Source organism: Chironomus tepperi, unplaced genomic scaffold (genome assembly GCF_022539635.2).
Source record: "Chironomus tepperi strain 1889 unplaced genomic scaffold, CSIRO-AGI_Ctep_v1 contig_100, whole genome shotgun sequence".
Classification (NCBI taxonomy): Eukaryota; Metazoa; Arthropoda; class Insecta; order Diptera; family Chironomidae; genus Chironomus; species Chironomus tepperi.
In genome coordinates, this window is record NW_027226222.1 from 1,577,892 (window position 1) to 1,590,303 (window position 12,412).

Here is a 12,412-nt window from a genome sequence, read left to right on the forward strand (position 1 = left end):
GTTAAGTAGAAGAAGTCAATTTCATAAGAATACGAAATCATCATTTTAGAAGAATTTCACACAAAAAGAAGCTATTTTAATTGTTTAAGAAATCGAAAACACATTTAATAAATTGAGTCAGCACATGTGGTCAACAAATGTGACTTCTTTTCAACAAAAGGTCTAATTAGTTTAAAATTTGTATAAGGCTATTCTTTAATCATAAATTGAAATTTAAATATTGATTCTTTTCAGAAATACACTCTAGTATTGATTAAATTTCGATTATTTTCTCCATAATGGCTGAACTGTGTGATTTTGCAAAGATTTTGCTGTGTTGACCGAATGCAATGATGAGGCTGTGCAATCATTAAAAGGTTTAAATGAGCATTGTACAACGCCTTACAAGAGCTTCGATAACTCAGTTTGTTACAGTACTTGACATGAAATCAAAAAGATGTGGGTTCGAATCCTACTTGAGCTGTAGTTTTGAGGAAGTGTACATTTTAATCTAGAAATAGTGGTGAACAACCTTTTTAACGACACACATTGTTGGTATGCCTTTACCGAAATCACACACGGTATACTGTTCAAAGCATTACCAAATATTTTAGGCGTTGCAGTAGTGTACACAGGTTGCCCATTACTGCTTTAGAACCTTAACGAACAACCTTAATGGCTTAATTTATCTACAATTCTGTTATGTCGCATTATTATGGAAAGGAAACAATCTGGTAGAAAGGAAAGAAGAAATAAATTGTTAAGTAATATTCGTAAATTTCTCAGTCGTGCGTTCAGAATAAAAGGGAATTCCCAAACATTATAGGAACTATAGATGAACATGAAAATATAAAATTCAAGTCCAAACATATCATGAATATTTAAACATTTAAAAGAAATAATCTAAAAATAAGCATGAGATAAACATGAAAGGAGGAAACTGACCTGACTTGTTGTACAATATTGTAACTTAGATCAGAACAGGATATTATCAATCGGACTATGTCATGGATAAGCAAATTAGTAATTCTGAATCATTAATAGTTTGTTATGAACTTATGACTATGTTAACATTTAATGACACGTTTCTCTCTGCTTAATAAACAGGTTCCGTAAAATTATTTCTTCGTGATTTGAGAGTCTCAATCTTTGAGTAAAACAGTCGTGATTTAGCTTTGAGATGATCAAGTCGCAAAAAGAAAACTTGGTGAGTATGAACTTTTATGGAAAGATACTGAAATTGTGCAAACTAATAGCATCTTCAGTATTGATAATTGCTGTTATATAAACACGGAGTATAAAGAAGCTAAGTAACTATTTATCTTTTTCGACTGTCATAGACTCGCTTGGTCAAAGCATTTGAAAGACGAAATGAACAAGAATTCAAATTCATCCTCGATACATATGCAATCAGAACGGATATATCATTAGAATGTATTGGAATCGATATGTCAACTATTGAATATATTCTTCAGACCCCAAACTCAAGGAATTTTATTCAAATTTGTTTGTATTACGGACTTGATTTCTACAAGGTAAGCAAGCTTACAAAATATATATGTATAAGATGCTCTTACATTTCTATGTCCACACAGAAAAACTCCAAGGGTCAATATCTTGTTTATTATGCATTCAAATCAATGTGTGCCGAAAATCTGGAAACATTAATAAATTATTCAAATTGTCTTCCACTGACGGATCCAAGCAAGAGTTTAGCATATCAATTAATCCTGAACAATGAAATTGGAAGTAAAAACAACAATTTTCTTCATGAAGTTATTGAGAATCTTACTACTTCTAATTATCATGAAAGCCTTAAGATGGTAGAACTGTTACTTACATGTGGCTGCAATCCCAACCACTTAAATGATGAATCAAAAAGCCCATTGGATATTCTATTAGAAAAATCTGATGATTCATCGATTACTGAGATTGTAAACATGTTCTTAAAGTTCAAAAATATAGAAATTAGTGATAATGAAAGTAATAAGCAAGCAATAATAACATTGGATATAAGTGATAAAGTGATATTAAGGAAGCACACGACCAACAATATTTCAGAGCTTTTTGAACATATTTACAATAGAAATGAGGCACAATTTATTGAAGGAATCAGGAACATCAATCAAACTTTAATACTTTCGAATTTTCGAGAGCTTCTTAAGCTGACAATTCAGTGTAATTTCACAAAAGGAACCATTTATTTGCTTAAATATGCTAAGGGAAGTGACAATCAACTTACAATTATGGAACTGCTAAAGGATAAGAGTGATGGAATTTCACTATTTTTCTATGCTCTATGTCTGTGCCGATGTGATGTTATTGAAGAATTCTTAAAAATAGACAGCATTAAGTTTGATTCTGATGATAAATGCTGGAATGTATTACATGAAATTTGTTCCTTAACCAAGCATGTTGAGAGTGACGAAGATTTTCAAAAATGTTTTGACTTAATAATTAATGACAAAAGATGCACAAAAGACATAATCAATGCTTTTGACAACAACAACAAAACTCCATTGATGCATGCTTGTGAAAATGGACATGAAAAAATAGCCTTAGAACTGTTAAGAAGAGGCGCATATATCGGCCACAAAAGTGTATTGCATAATTTAAGTGAAGAAACATTGAAAAATTTCTTAGATGAATGCATAGTTCCAACAACAGATCTTAATGATAAAGACTGTTCAGTCCAAATCAACTTCAAGTTTTTAATATCGCCTGATATTTATGAGAAAGAGACACGAGCATTAGACTTAATTTCATCATTAGATAAATTTAAAAACTTGGTGATTCATCCTGTTTTTACATCGTTCCTGGAATTGAAATGGAAACGATTAAATTTCCTGATTTATATTGGAATATTTCTACATTTCATATTCCTGATTTACATGAGCATCTTCATCCTCAATTTCTTTGATTCTCCAATTTACAATACAATCAATAGCTCTGGAATGGAAGTTAATGATGGAGACTCTCAGCTAACGGATCTTGATTTACATCCTCCTCTTGACATACCTTACAATGAAGATGATCCACTACCAAATATGCCGGAATATCATGGTAGTGGATATGGTGATTCTGATCAAGGTGCTGGTGGTTCAAATTCAGGGGTTAAGTATTCAAGTAATGGATTTGTATTTCCCACTGAACCTAGTGGAAGAAACCCTATTTACAGGGGTTTTGAAACAAGCAACAGTGACGAGAATGTTGAGTCCAGAGGAACATTTCCATCACCATCGCCATCAACAACTACAACACCTAGAACTCATTTTGTTCCTTTCAACAACAATGAAGATCCGAGTCGGAAGCCTGTTAATGTTTTAAAGGTGCTATTTTTTGGAAAGAACAGCAGAAGGAGGAAACGAGATGTCTCGGAAGACATAACAGAAGAAGATCACATCAAGGCACATGCTATGACTTACTTGATTTGTCTATTTGGAACTTTCTTGCTGACAATTTATGAAATATCGCAATTTATTTTATCCAGAAGACATTACTTTTTGAAGCTGAGTAACTGGGTTGATTGCTTCTTATTGGGACTTTCATACTATGTATTAACTACTGAACAAAGATATGAATCAGACTTTCGATATTTAAGAGCCTTATTTTTCTTGGTTCTGGCTGTTCAGTGCTTCATATTAATCGCAAGAGTCTCGAAACTGTCATTACAGCTGGAAATATTTAAGAAAGTTTGCAAGACATTCTTAAAATTTCTTCTAGTTTATTCCATGCTGATATTTGCTTTTGCTATGGCTTTCTATACAATTTATAATAACAGGCATTCAGAACAGAAGAAAGAAGACGATAAATCAACTGCCTCAAGTGAAGAAGATGAGGATAAGTCTTTCGATAATATTTTTATTTCAATTATTACAGTCATTCGTATGATGCTTGCAGATTTTGAAAGTATTAAGCTTAATCCTGACAGTCATCTTGACATAATAATATTCTTATCATTTGTTCTGCTGATTTCTGTAATTCTGATTAATTTGTTAAATGCATTGGCAATTAATGACACTAACGAGATAATGAAATTTGCAGAAATTGTCGATGTCAAGAAGAGAATCTCAATGGTAAACAGTTGTGAGAAAATTTTAGTCTTCCTGAGAATCCATTTTTTCGATATATACACAAATGTGATCGCTGGAGGTCGAATAATCCTCAAAATAAATCAGGATAAATTTATTAGAGTACGACAAATGTCTTCGGATATGAAATTGGTATATGAAGATAGTAAAGTTCCGGTACCTATGCTATTCCATTATCATAAGCTTCAAAAATTAAAACTTAATACTCCATATTTCAAACTTGGCAGTGAAACTATCGAAAAAATAGTCGAGCATATCCAAAATTTGGTAGCAAGTGAAAACGAAATGAAGTGCATGAAATGCATTCATTAAAGGCAGACATGTCAATTACTGTCTAGTATTCTGATCTAGTTTATATTTCTACTACACGCATATGTTTTTAACAACATTATTAATGAAGTTAAATATTTGCCTGGTTTTAAAGCTAATTTCATTTAGGAAACGTTCGGATGTTACGTGATTCATGACTTGTAGGATAAGCAATGCTTATTAAAAACTTCTCACGGATTTAATTAAATAACAACAATGTTTATTCTTCAGTGATCAGAAACAGACTAAATATTTATATGAAGGGGACTAACAACTGTAATTAAGAAAGGGTAAAAACAGCTAATTGTAGTTAAATACATTTTAAATTTAAAATAACCGTTGATAAGGATTTTAACATACCGTAACTTCCGAACGTACCCGTTGCCGTTGAAACGCACTAGAGCATAGTATGTAAATACAAATGAATGCACGTTTTTTGCGATGTTTATAGAATGTATTTTTCCTTTAATCATCATGTGGAACTAACTATACATAAGAAAAAATGATGTTATATTGTTTATATTTTTATAAAATATGAATCACGGCCGGAAATTTTACGAATGAAGTGATCAAAATAAAAATGTTAAGTCAGAGAAAAATGAGAATCGGAGCCGGTTTTTTTACTTCTCTTTGAGAGATAATTCACATTTAATTACAGTAGGAGAATGTGGTTGAAAGACTCAAAAATTTTGTACATTGAAGAGTTTATAGCGAGATGAACAAGACGCAACATGAAAAGATTCTGGTAAGTTTACGATTATTTATTTAAAAATTCGCACTTCTTATTTATTTATGTGTTTAGACGCAGCTTATCAAGTCATTTGAAGAGAAAAATGTGAAGGAGTTTGTTTTCTATTTCGAAAAATACTCATTGTGTAGTGATGTGTCTTTAAAAAGTATAGGCATAGATCTCACAATTACTGAATATATTCTTCAAACTCCTGATTCATCAATATTTATAGACATTTGCTTGGATTATAGTACATCACTGTATAAGGTGAGTTTTTGACCCATAATTAATATTTATTAGAATTTAGCATGTGTAGTGTCTGAATAGAGTTGAATCTGTGACATCCAGCAAATTTGTCAGTTCAAAAGAAAAGCCTCTGTGGTCGATTAGGTTGATAGCAGAATGGACACAAGCATTCCTCGTTAAAGAGTCCTTGGGTTCGATTCCCTCCCAGAGACCGATGTTTCAGTCATTCTACAATGCTCACGACATTAGAAAGGAATTTAGAGAGAATACCTGTCGTTTAATTTGACCTTTAAAAAACTAATAAATTCCAAATTTTATTACAGAAAAATCCCAATGGACGTTACATGCTATATTACGTAGTTCAATCAACATCCTCAGCTAATGTGGAAGTATTTTTAAAACATCTGGCTTTTCATCAAGCCAGTAATATTTCTATAAACAAATCAGTGAATGACTTGATATTAAAATGTGAGACAAAAAACGAAAATAACTGTCTGCATGATGTGATATACAAATTGACACGCTCAAACTACAAAGAATGTGCAAAAATTATCGAGATGTTGTTGTCCTTTGGAGTCAATCCAAATCATTTAAATCATGAATCAAAAAGTCCATTTGAAATATTGTTAGAGAAACTTGATGGGGATTTCCCGCAACAAGAAGTAATTCAAGCATTTGGAAATGCTACTCTAGAAATCAGTGACTCATCAAATTACCGCGCAAAAATTTCAACTTTTAACACGCTGAATATAAAATATCGAAACAAGAATAATTATAGCTCAGATTATTTACTTGAACTAGTCAAACGAGGAAACGAGAATGAGTTTATAGCGGCTTTACAGAATACAGGCACAGAAGAAATGGCAAAATGTTTTTGTGAGCTTATGAAGTCATCAATTAAGATGAATTTTGCGAAAGGTGTTGTTGTCATGTTAGAATTAGCAAAACAAACTAAAGCGAATGAATACATTGGACATGAAATGCAGTCACTGATTCCAGAAGACATAACAAATGTTATGATTGGAGATAAAACTCCTTTATTTCATGCATTATCACTTTGTCAATTTGAAGTTGTTGCTGAGTTGCTGAAATTTAAGTCAATAAGTTTTAAAAATGGATCAAAATGCTGGAATGTTTTGCATGAAATTTGTTCCTTACAAGAAGTTGAGAGTAATGACGATTTATTAAAGTGTTTTGAATTGATTCTAAAAGATGAGAGGTGCGATGACTATATAATTAACGCTTTTGATAGCAACAACAAAACACCGCTTATGTATGCGTGCGAAAATCATCACAAAGACCTAGAATGTGAATTAATAAGAAGAGATGCTTACGTTGGTCATGAGGCTATAATTAAAAATTTAAATGAAAATATTTTCATAGAACAGCTGAATGAGTCGATGGTTCCATCAGCTGACTTGAATGATCATGAGTGTAAAGTGCAAATAAATTATAAATTTCTGATTCCGCCAAAATTTTCTGAAAATCGGAATCAAGAAATGAAAGCTTTGTTTTTAATTGCATCTGAATCGAGACTCAAGAATGTTTTGACACATCCAGTTCTTACATCATTCCTTGAATTAAAATGGAAACGCGTGAATATGCTGATGTATGGGACATTGTTCATCTACTTCTTATTCTTCGTCTACTTAACACTATTCATATTGAATTTCTTCAATGACAGCCTTTACAATCCGTCATCAAATAGAGTAAACATAGACTCAAGATTTGGTGACGATGAACCATTGAGAAATTTTGAAATAGTAAAAATTCTCCTTGGGAGATCAAAAAGAGATGTACAAGAAGAAGAAGAAGAAGCAAAGCATGCTGAGATGGTTATCAACATGACAGAATATATAAAGTCACATAAATTGACGTACGCATTAAGCTTAATCGGTACACTTGTATTGACTGTGTGTGAAATTGTGCAATTAATATACACATGGAGGCAATACTTTTTCAAATTAAGCAATTGGGTCGATTGTGCTTTATTATTTTTGGCATACATTGTACTATTACGAAGTTTTGGAAGTATCGAGACATTGCTACAACTTAGAGCCGTACTTTTTCTTCTAATTGCAATTCAAAGCTTCATAATTATTGCAAGAGTATCAAAACTATCACTGCAGCTGGAAATTTTCAAAAAAGTATCCAAAACCTTTCTTAAGTTCATCATGCTGTACTTCATGCTGATATTCGCATTTGCTATGGCATTTTACACGCTCTATGGAAGTCAAAAGTCAGAAGTTGACAAAGATATTTTAAGATCAGATATAGATAATACAGTTACTGAAAATGGTGATGACGACAATTCATTTACGGATATTTTAATGTCCACAATTACTGTTATTCGAATGATGCTCTCAGATTTCGAAGGAGTCAAACTTCAACCTGACAATCAATTCAATTCATTCATATTTCTTACATTCGTCCTGTTAATTACGATTGTGTTATTCAACTTGCTCAATGCACTTGCCATAAATGATACGCAAGAAATGATGAAATTTGCCGAGGCTGTGGATGTGCAGAAAAGAATCAGAATGATTACAACGTGTGAAAAAGTCTTACAATTCATGGGTATTGAATTTTTCAATATTTATTCAAATCAATTTAAATGTGGTCGAATATTCCTTACTATTAATAAGGATAATTACGTTAGAATTAAGAAGAAAGTTGACGTAGATGGCAGAATGGTCTTTAAATACTGTGAAGTATCAAAAATGCAAATTGATCAACATAACGATACCAAAGATATAGAACTCATGCCTTTAGAAAGTGAGCAAGACTACAGAGCAAATAAAAGCAGCTACATATCTCAAATTTACTCCTTAATGCCTCCAGTAGTACTTCAGTACTTGGCCAAATTCAAACTCAAATTGTCCTCCACAACAGTAGAAAAGATTGTCGAATATCTCAAAGAACTGGAAAAGAATGCCGATAAATGAGATGGAAAAGTATGACAATGCTGACTTTTTGAACTGATCATTACTTCCATGCATTAATTATTAACTTGTTTCTTTATTAAATGTTATTAAAATAAAGTTTGTTATAAATGATTTCGCATCAACTAAAATTGTTTCATTTTTATTAAGACGTATAACATCAACAACAAAGTATGAAGTTATCAAGAATTGAATGAGTCACAATTAAATCATCTTGTGTTCCTTCCAAGAAATAAATTAGCGATTCTTTTTAAATATCCCAATAAGTTTTGTGGTTCACCGAATTTGTTCATAAACACTGCCCAAAAATGAGAAAAGTTTATTGTAAGCGGGACTATCATAGCCAAACTAGAGGTGAGGAGGCCTGCAATTTTGATTCAGTTTTAATGAGGGGAATGGTTGGTCTAAGCTGTCTAAAGGAATTCTTTTTTGTGCAGTGTTATAAGTTACTGAATTCTTGATCATACTAATTGTAGTTTTATTGTGGATTTATTATTTTACACAGTGCTGCTAAAACTGTGTAACTAGGCACACTAGTGTACTGACGATTTGTTTTTTTAAACAGTCATAAACCATATGTAGTGTGTGCTTTTGATCAAACCTTATCACCAAGGTTTGCCGCGGTAAACAAGAAGTTTGTACAGCACTGCTACATACATACGCAGCATCACTGAATACAAAAACCTAGAAAATTTTATAATTTCGCGGGTAAAAACTACAATTTTTAAAGAGAAATAAGAGAATTAAAAGATCTTTTGAGTATGTCTATATAAGAGCAATATTAAAATGCTCAATTTACCAGTCAACAAACAGCAAAGCGATGATTAAGACGCAACAGCAGAACTTGGTAAGCAAATTTATTTTATGAATGGAAATTTTTTATTCTCAATTTTTTTTACTCTCTGTTTAGAGTCATCTGCTCGAAGCATTTCAGGATAAAAATGAGAATGAGTTTGTTTTTCTCCTTGAAACTTATGCGTTAAACAGCAATGTATCATTAAATAGCATCGGAATTGAAGCTTCATTAATTGAATTTATTCTTTCAACGCCAAATTCATCAAATTTCATTAAAATTTGTCTCAGGCATGGACAAAATTATCATAAGGTAAATATATTCTAGACATATTATCTAACATAAATTACAGATGGTAATTATTTACAGAAAAACTCAGAGGGACTTTATTTATTGGATTACGTGATCAAGTCATTATGTGCCGAAAACTTAAAAACATTGGTTGATCATTTAAATAAGCCGGCACTACAAGAACAAACCAAACAAATAGTTTCAAACAGTGAAATAGCAAACAAAAACAATCATCTGCATTATGTGCTGCAAAACCTTTCGTCCGAGAACTTCGAAGAGTGCAATAAGATAATCGAAATTCTTTTAAAACTTGGATTTAACTCTAATCATTTTAATGCCGAGCAAATTACACCATTCGAGTTTCTGCTGAATAAAATTCAAAACAATTTACAAGGAACTGATATAATTGAAACATTCTTGAATTATTCCATTCCATGTATAGAAGTTAGTGACTCTGACTTCAACAGAAATTTTGTGTCATCCAGAAACAGTGAAAAATTAGTTATTCGCGATCGATCAGCACCGAATGTTGCCAATCTATTTGAACTTATCAATCAAGGCAATGAAAATGAATTTATTTCTATGCTGCAAAGAACAGAACTCCAAAATCAAATACCATACAATTTCACTGATCTTATGAAGAAATGTATTGAAATGAATTTTACTGCGGGAGTTAAGAAATTATTGCAAATGGTTCCTGATGCAAATAGAACTTATATGAAAAACGGATGTGATATTGACTCATTGATTCCCACAAAAGTAAAGTACGAGATTGATAATAAGCCATTTTTATTTTATGCCATAAAATTGAATCGATCACAAATTGTTAAAGTATTTTTGGACATGGATTGTGCTCAATTTCAAAGTGAACATCATTGTTATTCTGTGCTGCATGAAATTTGTTCAATGAAAAATGTAGAATGTGATAAGGATTTTAAGAAGTGCTTTAATTTAATTGTAAAAAATCGTCGATGTGATTATAATCTCATTAATGCATTCGATCACAATGGAAAACCCCGTTGATGTATGCCTGTGAAAATGATCATAAGGAAATAATTTATGAGTTATTAAGGAGGGGAGCATACATAGGTCATGAATGTATTGTTACTAATTTATGTGAAGAAATATTGAAGAAAGTCTTAGATGAGTGTATAGTTCCAACAAGTGATATTAATGACCAAAATTGTGCAGTTCAAATAAATTGCAAATTTCTGATTCCTCCAAAATATTCACTAACCAAAAATGATGAAACAAGAGCTTTGAAATTAATTGCATCACAGCCAAGATTCAAAAGTTTGTTGACTCATCCTGTACTCACTTCTTATCTTGAATTGAAATGGAAGCGCGTGAATGTTTTGGTCTACATAGCGTTATTTCTATACTTCATATTCTTCGTGTATTTGAGTCTTTTCATCTTAAAATTCTTTAGTGATCAAAAATATGGAACGAACTATAGTTTTATAAGTGCAAGACAGAATTTTCCAGAAGAAAGTACAACGATAAATCCAATCCAATATAATGAATTAAAGGATATAAATGTTTTGAAAGTTCTTTTTGGTAGACGTAAACGAGATATTCCTACAAGTGCAGCTCCGAATGTAAATGTCAGTCAAACGAATTCTACGAAAACAGAGGAAAGTCAAACTTTGGAAGATTACATGACATCATACCGAATTTTATATAGAATATGTCTGATAGGGACACTCATACTGACTCTTTGTGAGATCATTCAACTGATATTCTCATGGAGGACATACTTCTTTAAACTTAGTAATTGGGTAGATTGCACTTTACTCTTCCTGGCATATGTTGTGCTTCTTAATTATTTCGCATATGATGTTGATCTTTTCCGAAAATTAAGAGCAGTTCTCTTCCTTGTTATATCATTTCAAAGCTTTATCTTGCTATCCAGAGTATCAAAATTGTCACTACAACTTGAAATATTCAAGAAAGTTTCCAGAACATTCATCAAATTCATTATGCTCTACTTTATGCTACTATTTGCCTTTGCAATGGCATTCAATACACTTTATGGAAGTGAAAACACAGAACAGACGAAGAATGTTAATAATAGTAAGGCTCATAAAAAGGAAGATAAAAAGGATGACGAAAATGGATTCAAAACTATTATGATGTCTATAATCACAGTCATTAGAATGATGCTGTCTGATTTTGATAAAATGAAGCTTGAACCTGATGATAACTTCAATTCCATAATATTCTTGACATTCGTTCTATTGATCACTATCATATTGTTTAATTTACTTAATGCACTTGCGATTAACGATACACAGCAAATAATGAAATCAGCCGAAATAGTTGATGTTAGAAAGAGAATCGCAATAGTTGGAAACTGTGAGCGAATTCTAGCATTCTTAAAAATTGAATTCTTTAATATTTATTCGAATTTGCTCAATGATGGACGAATAATTTTGAAAATTAACAAGGATAATTATGTAAGAGTTGAGAATAAGCTATTGAAACCTAGTAAATTACACATGACTGAGAATGATTATTTTGACATGGTTCCTCTATATGATGAAGATTATGATATACCTTATAAGAAATATATTAAGGTTTATACTCCTCAGCTAATACACTGCTATAAACTCCATCGAAATTTCGGAAATTTCAGATTATTTAATCCAAAGCTTACAATTGGCAAAGAAAACATAGAGAAAATAATTAAGCATATAAATAGTTTAATGAACGAGACTTGAGATTTTTTCAATTTTATTCAATAGAAGAGATCGAAGCTGATTGATATTATGTTTAAATTGATTAAATTTAAATTGGTTTTTAGAGAACCAGAGCGAATTTAAATCGGAATCGACCTTTACGCAACAGTCAATACATGACTGAGGAATTAAAAAGTTATTGGAATGAAATTTCTCATACAGCAATTAAATAAATGTTTAAGAAATTGAATTAAAATGACGTCAGCTATTGAATCATCCATTAAAATATTAATTATTATGTTATTATAAAGAAACTATTTTTGGAGGTGCATTCAAGGATATTGAGCTGTATT

At 31.5% G+C, this 12,412-nt stretch overlaps 3 protein-coding genes across 3 annotated transcripts; all 3 read left to right on the forward strand.

The window, feature by feature from the left end:
• Positions 1–1,151: 1,151 nt before the first annotated feature.
• Positions 1,152–4,059, forward strand: LOC139087360 (transient receptor potential cation channel protein painless-like). The gene is made up of 4 exons (XM_070636149.1): positions 1,152–1,186; positions 1,320–1,514; positions 1,575–3,956; positions 4,024–4,059. Exons 1-4 carry the CDS (start codon positions 1,160–1,162, stop codon positions 4,057–4,059), a joined length of 2,640 nt encoding a protein of 879 aa, XP_070492250.1. The 5' UTR covers positions 1,152–1,159.
• Positions 4,060–5,028: 969 nt separating this feature from the next.
• LOC139087119 (transient receptor potential cation channel protein painless-like) lies at positions 5,029–8,428 on the forward strand. The gene is made up of 3 exons (XM_070635828.1): positions 5,029–5,124; positions 5,182–5,376; positions 5,679–8,428. Exons 1-3 carry the CDS (start codon positions 5,095–5,097, stop codon positions 8,298–8,300), a joined length of 2,847 nt encoding a protein of 948 aa, XP_070491929.1. The 5' UTR covers positions 5,029–5,094; the 3' UTR covers positions 8,301–8,428.
• Positions 8,429–9,176: 748 nt separating this feature from the next.
• LOC139087315 (transient receptor potential cation channel protein painless-like) lies at positions 9,177–12,412 on the forward strand. Its single transcript, XM_070636098.1, has 2 exons — positions 9,177–9,402; positions 9,460–12,412. Exon 2 carries the CDS (start codon positions 10,404–10,406, stop codon positions 12,099–12,101), a length of 1,698 nt encoding a protein of 565 aa, XP_070492199.1. The 5' UTR covers positions 9,177–9,402; positions 9,460–10,403; the 3' UTR covers positions 12,102–12,412.

Coding starts and splice junctions, on each gene's coding strand:
- LOC139087360 (XM_070636149.1), top strand. CDS start 1,160: ATGATCAAGTCGCAAAAAGAAAACTTG. Junction 1,515..1,574: donor ACGGACTTGATTTCTACAAG/GTAAGCAAGCTT, acceptor ATGTCCACACAG/AAAAACTCCAAGGGTCAATA. Junction 3,957..4,023: donor CATTTGTTCTGCTGATTTCT/GTAATTCTGATT, acceptor TGAAATTTGCAG/AAATTGTCGATGTCAAGAAG.
- LOC139087119 (XM_070635828.1), top strand. CDS start 5,095: ATGAACAAGACGCAACATGAAAAGATTCTG. Junction 5,125..5,181: donor CGCAACATGAAAAGATTCTG/GTAAGTTTACGA, acceptor TTATGTGTTTAG/ACGCAGCTTATCAAGTCATT. Junction 5,377..5,678: donor ATAGTACATCACTGTATAAG/GTGAGTTTTTGA, acceptor ATTTTATTACAG/AAAAATCCCAATGGACGTTA.
- LOC139087315 (XM_070636098.1), top strand. CDS start 10,404: ATGTATGCCTGTGAAAATGATCATAAGGAAATAATTTATGAGTTATTA.